This window comes from Gymnoscopelus microlampas (genome assembly GCF_963454915.1).
Source record: "Gymnoscopelus microlampas genome assembly, chromosome: 5".
Lineage (NCBI taxonomy): Eukaryota > Metazoa > Chordata > Actinopteri > Myctophiformes > Myctophidae > Gymnoscopelus > Gymnoscopelus microlampas.
In genome coordinates, this window is record NC_139942.1 from 28,287,639 (window position 1) to 28,308,964 (window position 21,326).

A 21,326-nucleotide genomic window follows, 5' to 3' on the forward strand; every position below is an offset into this window, starting at 1 on the left:
TAAAGTAGAAAGTACTCATTATGCAGAATGTCCCATTTCACGAGTTTTAAAGGGTATACAAATATTTTCAAAACACTAATGCAATAGTAGTAGTCCTATGCATGTCATTTTCAAGTAACACCTGTATTCATAGCAAATGTATTACATGTCAATCTATAAGCTCACGTGTTGCGTTGCGATTGCGACGCATTGTGAGCTTGTAAATGTTATTTTTGAAAATATGTGAACATGTTTGCCTATAAAATGTCCAAAATAGGGACACTAGGTTGAAAATGTTTTAAAAAGATACACGTTTTTTTGTGTATATAAGTCTCCTCTCTATTGGGAAATGAGTGCGCGCAAAGTAGCCTACTGATAAAGTAAATAATATATAATTCATAACTTTTTGTATATGTAGTTGTATATGTTACAATAATAATGTGTCAAAAAAAATCACAAGCCACTCAAAGACACCTTGGGTACCACTGCTCTATTGTACAGTATATATAATCTACCAATATAACAGTTAGTGGAATGGAAACACAATCGTGCAGATAGCCGTCAGTATGCAAACTGGGGTGTTGTTGGGAGTGGGGATTAAACTGAGAAATGAGGTTGTGCAAAGTGATTTAATCACATCTTTAATATTGCTTTGAGCCCTTTGTATAGACGACAAATATGAAAAATGTTGTATTTTTATCAATCAACACAAACTGATTGCACATGTAATAAATTCCCTGAGATTAAAACATGATTATTAAGTGTTGATCTTTCAAATACTTTAGATTCTGACATTTTCAAATTCGTCACATCTCTCTGGAACAAACACACAATTCAAGGGAAAGAGAGGATACTTGCACACAATGCACAGTAATAACCCTGCAATATGAACAGGAACTGAGGCTGGGGAGAGCTGATAGAAAATCAAGCATGGAACAGTAGAATAGTGAACAGCTCAGCACACTCACAGCTGGTATGGGGAAGGATGTGGTTTAACGCACCAAAACAGCAAATCACATTTACTATAACTGTAAGGGTCACACTTTATTCTCAGTGTTACTACTTAAAATGTGGAGTGAATAATTCCTTCCTCTCTTCACACTATTTAGCACTGGAATGAAACCACAGTAGTTTAGTGACATATTAATATGATAAAGTGTTCATATTGTAATTGTTTACTAACAATGCTAACTATTATATATATTTAGCATTGTATATTTTTGACACATCATAATGTGTCAAACATTTTATGGATATAGGCTACTGTCGAGTATATCAGTTTTCAGGTTTGAGTTATGGCTTAGCACACTTTTCAGTCAGGAACTCAAATGAAAGTCACCTCAGGACCAATGGTTCATTACCGCACATGCTGCTGTGCATGCGGGGCGTGGCTGGAGCAGTGTTGCATCTTGGACTGTGCAGTCTGTTGGTCAAGTGACTTGTACAGTAGTTTAAGAACGCCAAGCTACAAGTCTATGATGAGTGGGTGTGATGGCAGTGGTCACAATGTTTGTGCTCCTCCTCAGTGTGTTTCAATAGCTCTAACATTTCCAACACTATGGCCTGCAGGGCCCTGCCCAGATCCTGGCTGCTGAATGGTTTCCCCAGCGGAGGGACATGGACAAAGGCAGCCCGGCCCTGCCCCAGGAACAGAGACGTGTAGTAGGTGTAATCACATAGATACCTGCAGGGAGTCAAAGGATGGCAAAGGTGTGTTGTTGTTATTATATAATCTTGGCTTGTATTTCCACTCCACATACTACAAAAGGCTTAGTTGTGGGTGAGGTTTATGGGAATAGGATACGCCTATTCCTATATTTATATTTCACAGCTATTTGATCTCGCTTGAAAAAAAATATTATTTCAGGCAAGGCTCAATAACAGTGCGTAATGTGACCTGAGAACTTCTGCTAGCAGTGCACCACATCAAAATGTGTATGATTACCAAACATCCCACATAATTGTCTGGTGTAAAAGGGAACAGTTCCTTTTTTTTGTTATGTCTCAGACATTTATTTGGGTCAAAGGTTGACAGGCATTTCACTTTCAGTTAATTTTTTTCCCTGGGCTTTTGTTCTCACAGTAAGAACTACTGTACAAAATTACCCTCAGCACGTACCTGTGTGTGGGCATGTGACAATCCGCATGAGATGGAGATTGGAGAGACAGATAAGTCTTTCCACCCATACACATGACACATTTAATCAGTAGGAATGTCCCAAACCAAATCACCCAAAACATGTTATTTTCGAATCCAGCGTGCTGGAGTGTTTGGCAACTCTACATGACTATGATTTCAAGACAGCGCTGTATTAGGCTATATTGTTTTTTGTGCGTGTTTGGCGAATGTCCTCACTCTAAAGTCTAAACTCTGTCAAAGGGGCAAAGGGACTGACAAAAGACGGCTCGGACTGAGATTAATGTGAACAAACCCTAAAACTCTCGTGATTTTTGGGGTTGGGGATATGTCGTTACCTTTACGAATGTATATTTTTGTGTCAATCTAAACTACAGTATGCATGTTATTTATGGGTGTCAGCATCACACGGCACATCACATCACTAACCTTCCAGCATCCTTAGACACAGACACAGTCACCCCAGGGCCTGAGCTATTCACTTTCTTGCAGACCTCATCCATGTCCAGGGCTGAGTCTAGGCAGTCAGGCCCATTCTCCATGCAGCATTGGGAGGCAGGGCAGAAGCTGCAGTTGTCCATCCGTTTGTAGCCCTGGTTGTGTCCACACTGCTCCAGAGTGACTGTTGTGGCTAATCCAGAGACACCAACATGGACCACCAGCTGGAGACCAAAACAATGAACATACAGTGGAAGTGAAGAGTAGAAGGGACCATTTTAGTAAATTATACAAAACAAATATGTACAGTATGTTATATATATTTTTAAACATACAGTATATTATGTACAAGGGGAAAATATTTTTGCTCATGAAGATTTCCTTGACTACCTGTGGTTGGTGCTGTTTCCATAATGATGGGATTAATGTCTGAACAGCTTGGTATTCAACAGGCACTTCACATACTTGAAGATCCACTCCGTCCCCTAGCCCCAACCGCTCTAGTTCCTGTATGCACAGGAATCATGCAGTGCACAAAGAGACAACATACATTATTTGATGCAGTGTTGTTGTTATTTTTTTTATTGACCCCTGGGAAATAATACTTCCACAGAAAATGTATTAGAAATATATTGATAAAAGTGAGAAGTGTCTCCTATACATCTGATGTTTTCCCCTACACCACTCCTTAAATAGGAACAAATAGATCAATGATTACCTGAACTGCCGCCCAACTGGAGTTGATTTTGTGCTCTCCAAAAGGCTCAAACCCTGCCATCAACAAACCAGTCTGTCAACAACTGACAATAATTATATAGGAACTAAAATAGCAGCTGCTGTTGCTTATCTTTTATGAGCAGAACTGGCGCCAATAGCCCTACTCTCTGTGTCACACAAAAAAAAACTTGATTCAAAGTCTAAAGGTTGGATCAAGTTAATGATTAATTGTAACACTACTTAGTCAATGTCAGCACATGACAAGACAGCACGATCACAAGATTTTTTTTTAATCAAAACCAGTTAACACAAATACTTTCTTCCTGGCAACAACATTTAAGTGAAGATATGTTTTGTTTTGTTTAGTTTTGAGTGACATTATCCGGGTTCAATGCATTGCTAATTCAATTGTTATTACATATTTATAGGTGACGTATAATTTACAGTAAATGTTCGCTATTCTATTCTATCTCCCATCGGCTATTTGAAAATAGCCGATCTACAAGCTCCCAACGCGTCGCGATACGAAGCGTCGTGAGCTTTTAGATCTGCTATTTCCAAAAAACTCTTGCAAAAAAATTGGAATATTTGGAATATTTCTGAAACATTCAAAATGTTTACAAGTGAAACTCATAGAAAACAACATATAGACTATTATATAATTTATTAGATAACTGACAACATTTCGTAACACATTTTTTTGAACTGCTTACCTGTTACGATCACTTTCTTCTTAGATGCCATGGTGTGGTTTATTTGATGGGAAATCGCAAAAAGCTATATAACTATTAATCATATCGTAGAACTGTACACTGGATTGTCGACTCGCCACACTCTTCCTCTACCGTTTGGCTTGGAAAACAAAACACAAGCCGAACACAACGCACCCAGACGGATTATACTGCCACCTACTGTACCGGCATGCATCGTGCTGCAGTAGGCTACATTCTATAATCTATACAGTTCTAATATCAATGTCTAATTTGAAGACCTTAGTGTTTCTTCATAAAAATGTAGAAAGCACAAACTGTATTACCCACCAACACAGGGTAATGCAGTTTGTGCTTTCTCTACATTCTGTCTTCAAATTAGACATAATTAATATTAGAACTGCCTTTGCCTCTTTGCCCAGTTTTGCCAGATTGTATGTGCTTGGCTAGAGAGAGAGCAATTTTCCAGACAGGATGGAATGAGAATGACAATGACACTCAATAGACTTTTATTTATATCCAGACGGAATGATTCCATGTTCCTAGACTTCTAATGTAAGTTGAGTGTCTAATCATTGGTACTGCTTCATAGCTATCGGTTATGGCCGAAACGGGAGACATTTACATCAGATGATACAAGGATTAAATAGCTCTATTCTGATAGAAATCAGATATAGCATTTGTTCATTAACAGGGGTCTCTTGACTCTCTTTGTCTCTCCAGCACATTAAACAGAAAATGCATTTTTGGGTCAGGGTACCAATTTTAACCATACAGGATAGGATACTGGCTAAACAAGTGAAATTGGAAGTGGTGATGACACAAATAAATGAGCTGACAAAATTGAAACTGGTAAATGGGTACTCTCTCCTGATTGGAGGAATTTGGCAACCCACTCAAAATGTATTTTCTGTTTATTAAAGAGATGGAGAGGTGAGGAGACCCCTGTATACACTCTATATACACTCTATAGCAATGATTAATATCAGAATATAGAGCTTTAACCTTTTCACACAAAATAAATCGTTTTGTTTTAACCAAAGAAGCTTACTTATTAATAATAATGATAATAATAATAGTCTTTATTGTCCCCTCAGGGATATTCATCTTCACAGTCTGGTCCAAAAGAAAAACACATAACCATATAGCGCAAAACAACATAACACCAAGACAATACACAGAACCATCATATCAGCGAGGCAGTTTGTTTAGTGCAGCAATGGCTGAAGGGACAAAAGTCCTACTAAAACAAACTTTTTGCCATTTCAATGTTCTGTATCTTCGTCCAGAGTCTGAAGTGACGATGTAGGGGATGATCAGTGTCATTTACTATTGTGAGTGCTAAACGTGTGATGGCTTTATTGTTCATATCAGAAAATGTGGGAAGTCTGATGATCTTAGACTGGCAATACGGGTAATACTGAAAAGTTTGTTTTTGTTAGACATGGACAATATAGTGATAAAAACATGGGGAACAGTACAACAGAACAGGTTGAATAATGCTTTTGTACAGTAATAACAGAAGGTGAGGGGCAAGAGACAAAGATCTTAACTTATGGATAACATGAAGTCTTTGCTGAGAACGTGTATGGATAGATATAATGTGTTGATCAAAACTGAGTCTTTTGTCCGAAGTGGGTCCAAGATATGTGAAACTGTCAACCTGTTCTACTGTTTTACCATGAATGAGGAGTAGGTTGAGTCCGGTGTGGGTTGTTTTAATGACCAGTTCAATTCAAATATATAATCAGTGCACCACTGTGTAAAAGGAGAAATGGTGTTCTGGTAGTCCGTTACAGAGTTATTGTCATGAAGCAGTCAGAGAATGGGAGTGTCATCAGAGTATTTAAAGTATGTGAAGTTACATTGCCTTTAAATCAAAGCTTAATTTACAGCTGGCCACATTGTCTTAAAGAACTCCATACAACCCTTTATAGAGAGGCAGGGCCGATCTGATATCTTGGTCAAGAATAACAACCTATGTTTTCTGTTCAGACCGTTCTGAAGTCCACACCCCTGTTGTGAAATGACTCACACTCTTTGGACACAGTGCACTCTGCGAGGGAGGCTCGAAATTGTCTACAGTAAAATCTTCAGTGTTAATTTAACGCTGAGTGTACAAATGTAACCACATGGACCCTTACAGATCCATGTAATTACATTTGTACACTCTAAGAGTTACACATGGATAAATGAACACTGAGGATTTTTACTGTGTACACAAAGAAAAGTACTGCACTGAGAGAAAGGCTCAAATTTACTACATTAATAAACGTGGAGAAAATTACTTTTTTTTTTTTACTTCTTCCTGTGAAGAATACAGGAGGTAATATCTTCAATGAAAGGGTCCTTTTGTCCTATTTGTGTTTGTGCTTCATGTCACAAAATCAGCACAGATTGTAACATACCGCTCCGTTTCACTGAATGAAAAAGTATGCGGTCAGCCACGCACACGCACCTACACAGGCTTCTTGATCGCCCCCACTGACCACCCACGCAACCTGCACTGCAGTCCTCCTTGACAACAGCCTCCTCCCCCGCACCCCCCCCCCCCCCCCCCCACTCCATTCACCTGCCTTCGTCGCTGTCCTGCGTCACTCCCTATGTCAGCGTTTCCATGGAAACTAACGATGCCTTGTGCGCTCTGTGGTGCTGATGCAGACGGTGTGCTGACGTCGTCACACAATCCCAGGGGTGGAATAACTACATGCTAGTTTCCACCTCGGGCACCGAGCAACAGCTAATAGCCATGGTCCAAATCTGTCTCCGTTTCTAGCCCAAAGTGTTATTTTCCTCTCAAAATCTGATTTCACAAACACCAAAGTACTGTGAATGTTCAGTGCTTGTGGCTCTGACATACCATAGTGGTTATTGGTTATTTCAGCTGTCTGTCAACCTGTTGTAATTGTCTATTCTTAGAAACTGCAAGAGAGCTAGGCTGGAGCCATTTATTTTCCATAAATATTTCATATCTTTGCTGTCAGGCAGAAAACTTGCATCTCCATATTTCAATGTTTTATGCTTTTACACAGTTATTTTCACTCTTTTAAATCATTTTTAAAATAATAAGGACTTACAAGGTTTCCACTCGGCAGGAACGATATAATGGTGAAGGCAGAATAATGTGCCCTTCCTGCAGATTTTGTATTGTATTCTATACTATCCTGTTCTCTGTCTGCAGCTGGTGGGCAGCTCAACATGAAAGTAAAAAACGATAGCCTGTAAATTACAGAAACAAAACATGGTTTCCTCAGTCCCCTCTCAACGCTTCCTTCCCCTTTTCAGTACAGACATGAACTCTTCTCCAATAACACTTTCAGACCTTTTACTGACCCATTTCAGTTTTCACTTCTCCTGTTTATGAAGGCTGAATGTTTTCATTCAGTGGGTTGTGCATACCAGGGATGGTTGAACACAGCTCAGAATGTGCCTTGACAAGCTGAAGTGTATCAAGAGATGTCATGTTTGTTTCCATGCCACTGATAAATAGTACATTAAATAGATTAGTGGGGATAGGTTCTGCCTAAGCTTCACCACTTATAATAAACCGCCACATTATAAACAAATGCAGGATTCTATTCTACTCAGGCTCTGGATTCTATAGGTTTCTTGGTTTCTTGTGTAGGCCTAGTTGGAGCAAAGTATTGTTATTAGGGCTAAGTCCATTTCAATTGCAACATATTCAATACTTTCGATTCTTAGAGAGTCATTCCCTTATATGAAGCTGTCAATAAGTTTAAGCAAGTACACTTTGTGGTAAAATTGTACTCTATTCTTTAGCTTTATGAAGCTACCAAGTTAAGCTAGTAAACTTTCATTCTATTCTATTCTATAGCTTTATGAAGCTATTAAATTAAGCTAGTACACTTTAATTCTATTCTATAGTTTTATGAAGCTATCCAGTTAAGCTAGAACACTTTAATTCCATTCTATTCTATTGAACTCTACTCTAGATATTCATTCTATCACTTTCAAGATGGCGTGAGAACTTTGTCCAAAGTTCTTCTTAAGACCGGCCTTGTCTGAGATGAAGAAATATTGCTGTAGGCCTGTTCTTCTATTCTTCCCTCCTTAGCCTTCGCCTCCTTACCTTCCCCGCCCAGTCTCTGCTCTCTTTTAGCGACCCTGAGCTTTTTTATGCTATGACATCAAACCACAATGCACTGCACTGTTTGTAGTTTACCTAGAGTCTCCATGGCAATAGAGACGGGCTCTGCCCCCTATTTAAACGAAACCGGAAACAAACGTCATTTTCGGCCAATCTCAGCGCTCTGAAGTGACATAATGGAATTTTTAGGGATAGAAAGCGAGCGGAGGGTTGGGTGTGCGCATAGCAGTCGTGCCATAGGGGAAAGGCGAGCGCTTGTCGGGTGCGCAGGAAAGACAAATCCTGAAGGCAAGAAGAATAGCTCGCGAAGTCCGTCGATAGAATTTGATATAAAACAAAAGTGAAAATAGGGAAACGTGATCACGTGAAGTAAGGATCACCTGGTGTATGTTTTTTTTCCCTGCTTGGATTTTCCTGTTGACTGGTCGTTGTTCATGCGTAACGCTCAACATTCCCTCATGTGAGGGGATAGAATGGAAACAACCCTCTACCCAGGCACCGCGCTCAACACTCGAGGGATCTACAGCATCTATTCCCACAGCAGCATGATGAAGAAGGAAATTAATCTGAACCTGGACAACCAAAGCTCCGAGCTCAAGTCGAACCCGCTCCGCGACACGGATGGCATTCTGAACTCCCCGGACTTGGGACTCTTGAAGTTGGCTTCCCCGGACCTTGAACGCCTTATCATCCAGTCCAATGGCATGGTAACCACCACCCCGACGTCCCAGTTCCTCTACCCGAAGTCCGCCAGCGACGAGCAGGAGTTCGCGGAGGGTTTCGTCAAGGCTCTGGAGGATTTGCACAAGCAGAACCAGCTGAGCGAGGCGGCGTGCGTCTCAGCCGACAGGCTGGATCTCATCGGATCCAACGCGGTCTCCGCGGGGCTACAGACATCGGACCTCCCCGTTTACACGACTCTGAACGGCTACGCAGCCAGTCCCTTGGGGACCACAGTGAATTATTCCACAGATACCATTCCATTCCCGCCGCCGCCATCTCATTTGCTCAATGCGCAGCAACAGGCGGCCGCTGCGGCGGCTCTGTCACGACTCCAGCAGTCGCACGGGCTGAAGGACGAACCTCAGACGGTACCAGACATGCATTCAAGCTTCGGCGACAGTCCTCCACTGTCTCCCATAGATATGGACAACCAGGAACGCATCAAGGCGGAGAGGAAAAAGCTGCGCAACAGAATAGCGGCTTCTAAATGTCGCAAGAGAAAACTGGAGAGAATTTCTCGTCTGGAGGACAAGGTCAAAAGCCTGAAAACACAGAACACTGAGCTGGCATCCACGGCCAGTGTGCTCAGGGAGCAAGTGGCCCAGCTGAAGCAGAAGGTGATGAACCATGTCAGCAATGGATGTCAGCTTCTCCCAAACCAAGTCCAGGCATATTAGAGAGGCAATGAGGCATATATCCACTAATTTTGTATTCTGTATGGATCTCTTTGGCAGTTGTAACTAAGCTATGTGGGTTCTCATTCTCTGAGGATCTAGGCCTGTGATCAGTTGAGACAGATATACCTTTTCTCATGTAAAAAAGGAATAGTCCCTTGGCCTTGAATATATCAGAGGATCAGTGTAGGGCCTTTATCAATGCAACGTCCAGGTAAAAGCCATGACTGACTGAAAAACACCTATTTGCATTTATTATGTAAAAAGGATCAGGCCTTCATGATAGCCTGAATGTACTGGGGCATCACAGGTCAAGTGACAGCAGATGTAGGCTGTAGCCCCTTGTTTAATGAAAATTGGGCTACAAAACCATTGTTATGCAGCAAACAGGCTAATTTTGCTGCCCTCCATAGGGGACCATGTAGCAACTCAGCTATCCAGTGGAGTGGAATACAATAGCCTTACCTGCATGTAAAATGGACAATCTCAACAGTGCAACTTAACACCAGGGTGTCACAGAGTGCTGTCATCCACCGTGTAATATAATGCCTTACTTGTTTACAAGCACTTACCAATGACAAATGTATATTTTATTTACCGAAACGTACATGTCTTATTTTACATTATACTGTCCTAGTACTTGTAGCTGCCCTTCCTTTGCAAATATGAACAGTGCATGTTGTGTAGCTCTTGTGTACAGTAACTAATTGTATTTTCATGATTATGACTATTGTGTAGCTGTGTTTCTTTTCCAGTACGATCTCTTCATGAATGTATATCTGTGTACGTGTTGAGAAGCCCCATATAGCCATGTGTAATGGACTTTTACCTCCCCAAAGACCTTTATTAAATTCAGTGCATTATTACAGCTGGCTGTGTGTTTCTCTCTACCTCACTGAAGGGCAACTTACTGCAAAACAAAACAAAACAATATGTCATACTTGATTCATGTATCAGGAAACACAGGACTATTCTGCAAGATGGTAGTAACTGAGTTCTGCAGGACATTTGAGATGAGAACCAAACCATAAATGGTCAAACAAGGCTGTATGGGTGGAAAATAGTAAAAAAAAAAGAAAAAAGCATACTGCAATATTATGCCCTCTGGTGGGCAGAACTAACAAATCCTCTGGGTTGTCATTTTCTAAGCCAACAGCAGAATATTTTGTCAGCTCATTAATACATTTCTGTCTTTTTCAACACTGGGACAAGGCGACATTTTTACAACTCATTTATTGATTCCTCATCCTTTGCAAACCTGGCATTACAGAATTACAGCACAATTCACACAACTAAAACCCAACAGGGGGAGGGTGGGGGGGCTTATTTACAGTGAGAGGGGGAGAGGGTAGGAGAGAAAAGACATGTTCCTAAATCAGAGGCAAGTTTACAGATGTAGCAAAATGCAATATGCAATAACAAAATGAATGACTGATGCAGCGAAAACAGCATTATTCTCAGGAAGTGTTCAGACTTTGATTACTTCCAAAACATTTTCCCTTTTTGAAAACTACTGCAAAGTGTAGACATAGTGCAACCATTGCTTTGCTTCTCTAGGCTTCACTTCTACCAGACATTTGTTTTAAGTTGGTGGCGGGTGCAACTCTAAAATGTGTTGACTCTGAGCAAGCGCTCTTCTAAAGTGTGCGTATGGTTTATCTGGAAACCGCTTTGGGAGGAATGATAAGCCAAACGGGCCAAGGCCCTTTAATCAAACAGTATTTTAAAACAGAGAAAGCCTTTAGGCAGGGTTACTTGCTGCTGATAGGCAGGTATTATAGAGTACAAAGGCTGCTATTGCTGTGAGGAACACAGAATATATCGTTTTACCAAGTCTTAACCTCTTAAGAGTAGGACATGCAGCTTGTTTGAAAAGTACAGAAAAATCCAAGTACATACTGTCCAAAAACAAAAAGAAACTTGGAAATGTATTGGAATGCTTTACTGTTTTAATTTAGGAAGTCTTGCTAGGTATTATGTTCAGCTACAGTACATTAAAACACAAACATGAATTGGGAAACTCGGCCCATTGCTCTAGCATGGCATACAGTTGAAAATGTGTTTTGAACATTAATGGAGCACCATCTCAAAAGTCAATAAATAAATAAGTCATAAATACTGTATATAAATAGATTTCTGAAGTAATTTAGGTGCATGCATTCCCATGCAGTGTGGGAATGTACGAAGTTCAAAATGTTCTGCATCGTATACGCAACACTATTCCCTACTTGTAGAACCAGAAAGGGAGAGAGAAAAAAAATATTAATCACATCATATGACATTTACCATGCTTAGAAAAAACAATCATACCTTTCCTCACAAAATGAAAAGAAAACCTGTATCTACTGATTGCATGGGAGGCTATCTGGAAGTCAATAGCAAAATTGCAGATTTGTAGTGTACCAGTGCATACACAGAACTTCTTGTGTCTGCATATATCTTTTGCAGTGCACACTGTGAGCAACAGTGAACAGTGAGTGAGTACTTGTACACATAAGAGGGAAAGTTTGGGCCTTAACGTTCGCTCCTGGACGTTGAGCACCGCTCGCTAGCTTACAATACTAAAACTGCAGGGAAGAGCAGGGTTCACATCTCAGTACGCTCACACCAAACACATGATCATCCAATCAATCAACCGTGGAAACAAAAGAAAAAGCAGACAACAAAAACATCACCAACATGCACCTCTCACAAAGCACAGGAATGCATCCATGATGTCATATATATTATCTCTTCACAATAAAGTCTATCAAATATTTTTTTTAAATATTATTTATACATCTTTTCCTCATGAAAGAAGCCTGTTTTCCATCAAATTTCCTCTAGTCAAGGTTTACTTTGAAAACCCCCCAAACAAAACGATTATTAAATGTAAGTTTAAAAAAAAGGAGAAAAAAAATCTGGAAGCGAGTGCAATGTCCTATGCGTCCAAACAACAGAATGTCTGATGCTCTTCTACAAGTCCAACTAAAATAAATAATCTAACTGATATGCAAGATTTTGGTCCATTTTCTTCCCCTTATACTTAAAATTCACAGACAAATGTAAAGACAATCTGGCAAGCGACCCTGTTTTGACATCAGACTTGGACCACGGCGTCTGTAGAAACTCACATACACGACTGGGATGTAGTGGTGATTTAACATGTTTCAAACCACACCCAGCCAATTCGACCAAATGTAACTCTATCTGTAACGACCTGTATTTCCGAAGGGACTAAGATGACGCAAAATGTGATTTGGTGGCCTTTTCACTTGAGGCCCTGGTGCTTGGGGCGGAGGGTCAATGAAGTCACTAACGGCCAACTAACATTTTGGACTGGGAGTAAAAACACATATATGAATAAGAAAGTACATAATTATGCCCTGACCCGGCCTTGTACAACTTTGTAAAATAAATAATGAAAAATACATGTTTGGTTGGTGTGGGAAGCCCTGTGTAATGCCTGATAGAGACAGTGATTTCAAGGTTGTACACTGTACACAGTTCTTAAACGCTCTACTATTATATTTAATGTCTTGAACCAAAGAACAACAATAAAAGAAAAAAGCTTACATCAGCCTTAGGGGATTGACAGCTCACTCCGACAGTGCATGTGACGTAGTGTGAGGGGTAGAGAGTCTCTTTATGTGTGTGTGTGTGTGTGTGTGTGTGTGTGTGTGTGTGTGTGTGTGTGTGTGTGTGTGTGTGTGTGTGTGTGTGTGTGTGTGTGTGTGTGTGTGTGTGTGTGTGTGTGTGTGCGTGTGTGTGTGCTGGGAAGGGGGCTGCAGTGTTTGTATGTATGAAAGAAATTAAACCATAAATTGCACGTGTATTAAGGAGAGATAGAAAAATAGACAGAGAGTAGACAGGAGGAGAGTGAAGAGAGAGTGTAACTACTGTAGGTCTGAGAGTGTCTACAGTGTGTGTGTGTGTGTGTGTGTGTGTGTGTGTGTGTGTGTGTGTGTGTGTGTGTGTGTGTGTGTGTGTGTGTGTGTGTGTGTGTGTGTGTGTGTGTGTGTGTGTGTTTGTTTAGCAAGCACAGTCTTGGGAAGACCTCTGAGGCGTCTCGTTGAGCTGTGGGCCCTGTTTGGACCCCGTGACAGTGGGGTCTGCGTTGTCCAGACTGTCTGACATCCTCTCACAGATGATGTCCACCAGCCGCTCAAAGGTCTGCTTCACATTGATGTTGTCCTTGGCACTGCACTCGAAGTGCTCGAAACCTGGAGAGAAGAACAACATTTTGCGGACATTTTCGTGAATGTGCTTGTCTGCGTGTGTGTGTGCGTGTGTGTGTGTGTGTGTGTGTGTGTGTGTGTGTGTGTGTGTGTGTGTGTGTGTGTGTGTGTGTGTCTGTCAGAGAGAGAGTTTGTACAACAGGAGAGTGGTGTTGCGGACAGTGGGTTTGCTTGAAGTCTTTCAAGCAAACCCTATTCTAATTTGCATGGGAAGTTTTGATTACATGGCAATCATACTCGAATGCCAGTGTCTCTTGGTGAAAATAACAGATCTCCACAAGCTCAATACATCGCATTGCAGTGCATTGTGAGCTTGTAGATCGTCTATTTTTGCTGTACGACGGTGTCAGGCTTAAGTGGTTATGTGAGTTGGTTTTTGACTTGACTTACCCAGCTGTTCAGAGAGCTGTCTGCCCCTCTCTGCAGCCACCACTCTCTCGTCCTCCATGTCACATTTGTTCCCCACCAGGAGGACTTGGGCGTTGTCCCACGAATACGTCTTGATTTGGGTCGACCTGCCAGCAAACAAACAAACAGCAGTTTGAATGCAGTGGCTCATAATTCATGTCCAGGGCCACAGAGACTTCAGAGTGTTATTTCATTTCTTTACTGCCGAAGCGTTTTCTTTTCCTTTTTCTTAATAATTAACTGAATGACGCACTGCCTACATTGAGGCCAAAAAGTGACTGGAAGTATTGGTCCATTTAGAGAAAAGTCTGCACACTTCTCTCTTGCAGTCAAAAAAAGGTATTTATTGGACGGATTGTAACATAGCCCTATAAATACCTTTTGGGTGTGTGTTTGTTATTTAATTTATTTTACTAAATATTGTAAATTTAACAGCAACAAGTAACCAAGCCAATATTTATTCAAAAAATTACAACAAATTTATGTTGCTATATACTGTACATAGCAACAGGAACCCCAAAAGGGGTTCCCGTCCTGAAAGGTAGTTACAAATAGGGGTTTCCGCCCAGACAGCGGGGTCTGAAGACCCCCGGGAGTCCTTGAGGTTAGTTAGTTAAAATGAGTTAATATAACATAAAAATCTGTTTAATCACTTTATATATAAAGGCATTATATATACATAGGCTATTTGAAAATAGCCGATCTACAAGCTCACAATATATATTGTGAGCTTGTAGATCAAACCACACTTACTTCAAAGTAATGAATAGAATAATCGCTGATTCCTTACCAGTCCTGTACAGCGTTGAAGGACTCCTCATTTGTGATGTCATACATGAGAATGAAGCCCATAGCTCCCCTGTAGTATGCTGTGGTAATAGTTCTGTAGCGCTCCTGGCCAGCAGTGTCCTACAAACACAAAACCACATGTCAGGGCTGTTAAAATGTGTATTGTTTGATTAGATGCATTTCTTTAATGTTGTGAGGCACACATATATTATCCTTGATCAACTGCCCTCATGTGAACCACAATGAAAATGGTGACAATGACGTACGTAAGCCTCTTGTCATTCTTTAACAATGTTACAGGATTCCACAAACCAAAATGTGTGTTCCCATGGCGTGGGACAGTGTTTACCATTACTGCAACAGTCGGTTTGAGGCCTGCAGCCAGACACCCAGTGGGACAGCATTAGGTATTCCATCCATGTGTCAGTCAATGGTATCAGCATTAGAGAGCAGACACAGTGAACTTGTGCTAAGCAGAGAAGCTAATTCAACAGATCGTCACCATATGTGGCATCCAGTAATGTTGATTTATGATAAGGGTGACCAATGCAGTATTTGCAGATATGCAGGTGGCAGGATGAAAAGGCAGTATGGTTTTATTGGGGATGGAAGGTAAGATGGGTTTCTGAGATAAATATTTCTTCCCATCCAGCATTTTCTGAGATCAGCGCACAGATGCAATTGTCTTCTAAGTGGTCAGCATTTCTAGTGTCTTTATCCAAAGCACTTAACAATGTGCGTTACATTCACCCATTGACAGTGGAGGCAACCATGCCGGGCACCAACCAACATGCTCATCGGGAGCATTTGGGGGATGGGGATTGAACCAGTTTCAAGACATTCGCTCTACCTCCTAAGCCACTGTCTGTTCTTCCAGGGGTTTTCCTGCACAGAAACTGTTTGGGTAGCCGCCTAAGTGAAATTTGGGCTGCCACAGCAAAAACTAAAAAAGTTTTTTACATCAGACTTTCATCATGTAATCTTGCTTTTTTGAGTTATTTATTAGATTATTGCCCGGTTGCTTTGGTAGACTAGTAGTACAGAAAAAGCCATCCACAACTGACTGATATACTGTACACAGTATGTTCACACCACAATAGGTACATAGGGGAATAGGCAGTTTACCTTCTATACACTATGAGTCTCTTGCTCACTACTGTAACATGTTAAAGAGCAATTCTCAAATACAGTAGTATGAAATTGCTCTGATTGCACGCAAGAGGCGTTTGTGTTTTTGGTGTTGTGGCACACAGAAAAGTGTATTAGTTGCTCACAAAGCCTCAGTGAAGTCAATATGATTTCATTTAACTTATATCCTTCCTATATTAAATTGCCAACATATATGTTGGGTAGACAGTAGATGGTGGATGTCACAAACGTAACATGCACTCATGTCAGACACAACAGTAACTGTTGCCTAAAAACACAGATTTGTGTATGTGGTGCCATTGTTGAGGCGCGCACTGTGTCCATATGGGTATGGAGATACCCATATGGGCATATGCCAATACATATGCCAATACATGGGCATATCGGTCAGATCGGCAGTGTGAAGAAGATGTGAGGGTCCCTCAAGGTTTGTGTGACGTAGCGCCCTGATCAGCGCTACTAGATGTGAAGGCCACGTAGCGGCATGAACATAGTAATAAAAAAAAAAGCATCATGAAATTCAGATGTGCTGGCCTACCCTGCACTTAGCTAATTCATGTTGTGAGACTATGTTAGTGTATGCATGCATTTTGTATTAGGCTTTAATCCATGTTCTTTTATTTGTCTCTCTAATCCGAAAACTGTAAAGCATTCTGTAACAAATTCAAAGGTACGGTTTTAATAATGGTTTTCTTCTTAGTTTGGCTTTCGTACAGGAAATGGAAATTTGTATGGTTCTGTGGTTTGAGGCAGTAAATTTGTCTAGTCAGAAATTCACTGAATGCATCTCAAGTAAACAATAAATCAAGTTCTGTGCCTGTCAGAGAGAGAGAGAGAGAGAGAGAGAGAGAGAGAGAGAGAGAGAGAGAGTGGGGGGAGGGTAACTGTACATAGCTCTAATGAAACAAAGCCTTGCTGGGACACCACCTTTTGAAAGCATCTGTGCATTGGAAGATACAGTATAATACAAAACAGATCAAATACTGAGACCAGGCTACATGTTATAAAGAACACAAACGATATTCCATGCAAAACCTATTGAGCACTGCTGGCTTGGACTGAAAAATGTTTGTACATGTAAAAAGTTTAACATGACTCAGAGTAAGTAAGAGATTTACAGAGAAGAGAAGAGAAGAGAAGAGAAGAGAAGAGAAGAGAAGAGAAGAGAAGAGAAGAGAAGAGAAGAGAAGAGAAGAGAAGAGGAGAGGAGAGGAGAGGAGAGGAGAGGAGAGGAGAGGAGAGGAGAGGAGAGGAGAGGAGAGGAGAGGAGAGGAGAGGAGAGGAGAGGAGAGGAGAGGAGAGGGGAGGGGAGGAGAGCTATTCTCCTCATACTTGCCACAGCTGTCAGATGGCACTTAGTAAGACGTGCTGGTGGGGATCATAGGAGACTGACAGTTATGGTCTAAAAAATAACCAGAACGCCCAATATCTGGATCCATTGAGAGAACATCTCCAACTAGCTGTACCAGTACCAGAATAACTAATGGCGCTTACATACTAGTGTTGAAAATAGGCAGGCACCAGACAATCCAGGGCATTGTCCATTATGTCTTTATGTCTTTTTTTGTGCCTATTAACTGTGCTTAAGACTGCAATGGGACCTTCTTACTGGTCCCACTCACTCACTCTGAATCAAAACTTCTTCTGTGGAGGGAACAGAAGTGCTGAGCTCAGCCGGGATCCACATCTTTGCAAAAGTCTAGTCTATTGTGCTTTCAGAGTACATGGTAATGCTCAGGAATGTGCTGAGGGACTGGACATCCATGGCCACGAGGGAATGATCATGTTAAAGTCAGGGTATTGCATGTTGCATTTGGGTTGGGGGGACAGGGATAGACAAGAAGAGTAGTCTGTCACAGAAGGGTAAGTAAAAAAATATTTCAAATAGTAATGTACCACAGTCTGGTGTCGCATACGTTTTTGATATTCCCAGATCTTCTTTTTGTTGCGTCAGTGAAAATAAAATGATTTCTCACTTGGGCCCAAATATTGCTTTTATCTTAAGTTTGGATCAACTACAAAGCACAATATTCACAACAGTGTGGTTTGGTCCCAACTCTGTCAGAACATCATACGACTTGGCTAAGAAGTCATTCACTTGTGGTAACAACCTTCCAAATGGTCTATGTAGTAAAATTTGTATAGATGAAAAAGATATATATATATTATATATTTACACTGAGTGCAACGCTCCAGATTTTACTGTGTCGGTGTGTGTTTGTATATCTATGCATGTTGGTCTCCTCACCCAGATCTGCAGTTTTATCCTCTTGTCGTTCCTGTAGATGGTCTTGACCTTGAAGTCGATTCCCACCGTGCTGACGAAGGCTGGCGTGAACGAGTCGTCGGCGTAGCGAAAGAGGAAGGACGTCTTGCCCACGCTGCTGTTCCCGATGATCAGGATCTTGAACATGTAATCAAAGTTCTGGTCCGAGGACTCCTTCTGGCCGTATGTGGCATTTGCTGACGCCATCTTTGGGGGGGGGGGGGGGGGGGGGGCATAATACATTTAGATACAGGTCATGGAGTACAGGTTGTGGGTACAAGACAAGTTGTAATACTTCAGGTTGCAGTCACAGCCAGGGAAAAAAAGGGGGAAGAAAACAACCAATTTCAAGCAATCAGGTACAGTAACCATAATATCGCCAATTGGCAAATATTCCAACCATGGATCTACGCCCCAGTAAGCCTATACATGGTTACAGTATAGGAAACTGGGTACAATTTCCCACGCAAACGCTATAGTTTATATCATTGTCTGTCTGAGTCTTTTCTGGGTCTGCTCAGATAAATCATGTACAGTAGCATAAATCAAGTAGGGAAAACAGTGCAGGTCCTGTGATCTTGATCGGGTCTAATGCATCCTGTTTCTTGATACAATAATAACAATAGTCTAGTTTGTGATCAAATGATGTGCTGCATTAGCTTATCCTCACTGAGATATGATCAAAATCCACTTCCATCTCTGTGTGATGAAACTGGTGAGATCTCCTAAAATTGACTGATCTCATCTAACCACATTCACCAGCCCTCAAACCATTAAAGGAACAGAATTCACATTATTCAAACCTATGAACTTGGTAACAATCAATTATTATTAATGGTTTATTTATTACACTGTTATACAATTATACAGTATGTATCTTTTCTCCCACAGGCTCAATTTGCTGATGCCATCAACTAATTTACAGTGTGCAGGATTAATTAAGTTGCAATAACTGACACTGATACCATCAATTCAAACCATTTGCCAAACCTTTGTAGCGAGTGCGCACACAGCAAGTCTCTGTCTGAAGCCTGACAGATGGAAAACATGCATACTGATAAAATGAGAAGAAAAAACTAATAATCAAATCTGATTGGTTTGTAAAGAATAGATGGTGGTCAGGTGAGGTGGCGAGTGAGTGAGTCATGGCTTCTTGACTCCAACCCTGTATTTCAAATGAATCAGCAAATGTACTTAGTCGAAGGGGAAGTGTTCTTCTTATTCTCATTTAAGCAATCATCAACTTTGATCATGTACTGTACGTAGGGCCTACAGTAAGTGAATGCCAGTCCAACAGACAGAGTTAATTAAATGTCTGTGCAATGTGCAGTCATATTCTGTTCTTAATCGTCAGACAGAGAAAGGACAAGTAATTATTTGAGATAAAATGCCCCTCTGAACTGAAGCAACCCTGTATTTACTTGTTACAGGCCGAATGGAGTTTTCTTCTCCAGGTAGCAGGTGCCTTAACGTCTAACTCACGGTCGGGGACAAGGAATGCACTCGGAGCAAGATAAGAGGGCGGAAGCACCAAGGCTTAAGCAGCCAGTTAAGCATCGGCTCAACTGCCTCTATCCCATCCAGAGACCTCATGGAGGAGCAGCTCCACCAACCCATTCATATCAATGCACAATTGCACATATTGTTCATGGTTGGTTACATTTTCAGCTGGTAGGCCACAGTAGATGAGGCGTTGTCATGTCCAATACAATCCTCGGACAGATCGCTTGTCTATTTCAGCATTCGGCTGTTTTTTAGACAAAATAAACACTATTTCATTCCCACCTGTCAAAAAAATAAAAACGCATCTAAAGCACGTACTGTCTGTCACAAACCGCCTATAGCTACCGTTAGCTGACCCCACTGTCTTGCAGTGTTGTTGGGCACCCAACATACTGTAGATGCCCTGCGATTGCTAGGCAATAGGACTCATAAGACAAATTAAAAATCATAATAAAAATAAATAAAAATAAAAATCCTACAATCAAGTTAACATCACCATGACTAGCATAGCATCACACTTTAATTGACAAGTCGGCAGCAGCTATAAGCATCCATGTCAAATGAAGGTTATACTCTTCCTCATTTCACCGTAAAATGACCATATTTACATAGACGTGCGTAATAAATGACAGATTGTCCAAATGCCTTCTAGAGCTGCTACTGTTAATCTTTTATATTTATGTCCCAGCAGCTGCACAGGAGAAATCGGCCCAAGGCTTACCGTGAAATGTGTGTTATATCCTCGGCTTCCTTGGATCCGCGGTGGCTACGAGCCCACAGTGCTGCACCTGCAGTAGGTCGGGGGCGTCACGTGACCAACAGGGGAGAGCCTCTTTCTCTGGTGTTTCGACCAGGTGGGCGTGGTTTTGAGGCATCGTCTTGGTGAGGTTAGTGTTAGGTTTAGGCATATGACCACGGCCACCTGGGCGAAACACCAAAGAAAGAGGGAGTCCCCGAGACCGACAGCCTCCCACTGGGCGGGTACCACGGTGGAGCTTTAAAAAACCCTATTCATACTTCGTCGCACGGCGGTATCGCGCGTCAAAAATAGCCGACCTCCAAGCTCACAGCACGGCGCTTGGGCCACACGTTGTGAGCTTGGAGGTCTGCTATTTTTGCCATGCGACACCGTCCGTGCGACGGAGTATAAATGTAGGCTATAAGAATGACTGGCGGTCTGAGGAGCCAATCAGAAACGTGAACGTCTGCTCAACTTTCGCAGGGCCAAGCCCACACACATCATAATATATTCGGGATTATTGATGAAGGCAAAATTATCTGTGAAATACATGATAAAATAAAATAAGCATTTACGTAAAATAAAACAATCATTCAGGGGTTTTATATTAGTCATTATTTAAATAATTGCTGTGCTTGCTGTTAGGCAAATGTTTTTTTTGTTTGTTTTTTACTATCCAGTTCAGAGAATGATAAAGACTGGCCCTAGAATGGCTGTGATATTACATACATTTCATGGGGCTATATAAAGACATGCATATTGTCAGAAA

The 21,326-nt window shown here is 41.3% G+C and overlaps 3 protein-coding genes across 3 annotated transcripts; 1 reads left to right on the forward strand and 2 right to left on the reverse strand.

Annotated features, from left to right (window-relative positions):
• Positions 1-667: 667 nt before the first annotated feature.
• On the reverse strand, positions 668-4,117 carry pgpep1 (pyroglutamyl-peptidase I). Its single transcript, XM_084057742.1, has 5 exons — positions 3,985-4,117; positions 3,273-3,325; positions 2,945-3,061; positions 2,546-2,778; positions 668-1,663 (listed from the first exon to the last, which is right to left on the reverse strand). The coding sequence occupies exons 1-5, from the start codon at positions 4,013-4,015 to the stop codon at positions 1,453-1,455; spliced, it is 645 nt and encodes a 214-aa protein (XP_083913868.1). The 5' UTR covers positions 4,016-4,117; the 3' UTR covers positions 668-1,452.
• A 4,158-nt stretch (positions 4,118-8,275) lies between these two features.
• jund (JunD proto-oncogene, AP-1 transcription factor subunit) lies at positions 8,276-10,352 on the forward strand. Its single transcript, XM_084057739.1, has one exon. The coding sequence runs from the start codon at positions 8,563-8,565 to the stop codon at positions 9,487-9,489; it is 927 nt and encodes a 308-aa protein (XP_083913865.1). The 5' UTR covers positions 8,276-8,562; the 3' UTR covers positions 9,490-10,352.
• A 1,065-nt stretch (positions 10,353-11,417) lies between these two features.
• rab3aa (RAB3A, member RAS oncogene family, a) lies at positions 11,418-20,617 on the reverse strand. Its single transcript, XM_084057741.1, has 5 exons — positions 20,540-20,617; positions 18,298-18,522; positions 14,902-15,020; positions 14,094-14,218; positions 11,418-13,688 (listed from the first exon to the last, which is right to left on the reverse strand). The coding sequence occupies exons 2-5, from the start codon at positions 18,520-18,522 to the stop codon at positions 13,498-13,500; spliced, it is 660 nt and encodes a 219-aa protein (XP_083913867.1). The 5' UTR covers positions 20,540-20,617; the 3' UTR covers positions 11,418-13,497.
• Positions 20,618-21,326: the final 709 nt, after the last annotated feature.

What these genes read in the sequence shown, in the direction of transcription:
- rab3aa (XM_084057741.1), bottom strand. Translation starts at nt 18,522, where the DNA reads ATGGCGTCAGCAAATGCCACATACGGCCAGAAGGAGTCCTCGGACCAG. An exon ending in TTCAACGCTGTACAGGACTG is followed by an intron (nt 14,219 to 14,901) that starts GTAAGGAATCAG and finishes GTTTGCTGGCAG; the next exon opens with GTCGACCCAAATCAAGACGT. An exon ending in ACAGCTCTCTGAACAGCTGG is followed by an intron (nt 13,689 to 14,093) that starts GTAAGTCAAGTC and finishes TCTTCTCTCCAG; the next exon opens with GTTTCGAGCACTTCGAGTGC.
- pgpep1 (XM_084057742.1), bottom strand. Translation starts at nt 4,015, where the DNA reads ATGGCATCTAAGAAGAAAGTGATCGTAACAG. An exon ending in GAAGAAAGTGATCGTAACAG is followed by an intron (nt 3,326 to 3,984) that starts GTAAGCAGTTCA and finishes TGTTGATGGCAG; the next exon opens with GGTTTGAGCCTTTTGGAGAG. An exon ending in CCAGTTGGGCGGCAGTTCAG is followed by an intron (nt 3,062 to 3,272) that starts GTAATCATTGAT and finishes CTGTGCATACAG; the next exon opens with GAACTAGAGCGGTTGGGGCT.
- jund (XM_084057739.1), top strand. Translation starts at nt 8,563, where the DNA reads ATGGAAACAACCCTCTACCCAGGCACCGCGCTCAACACTCGAGGGATC.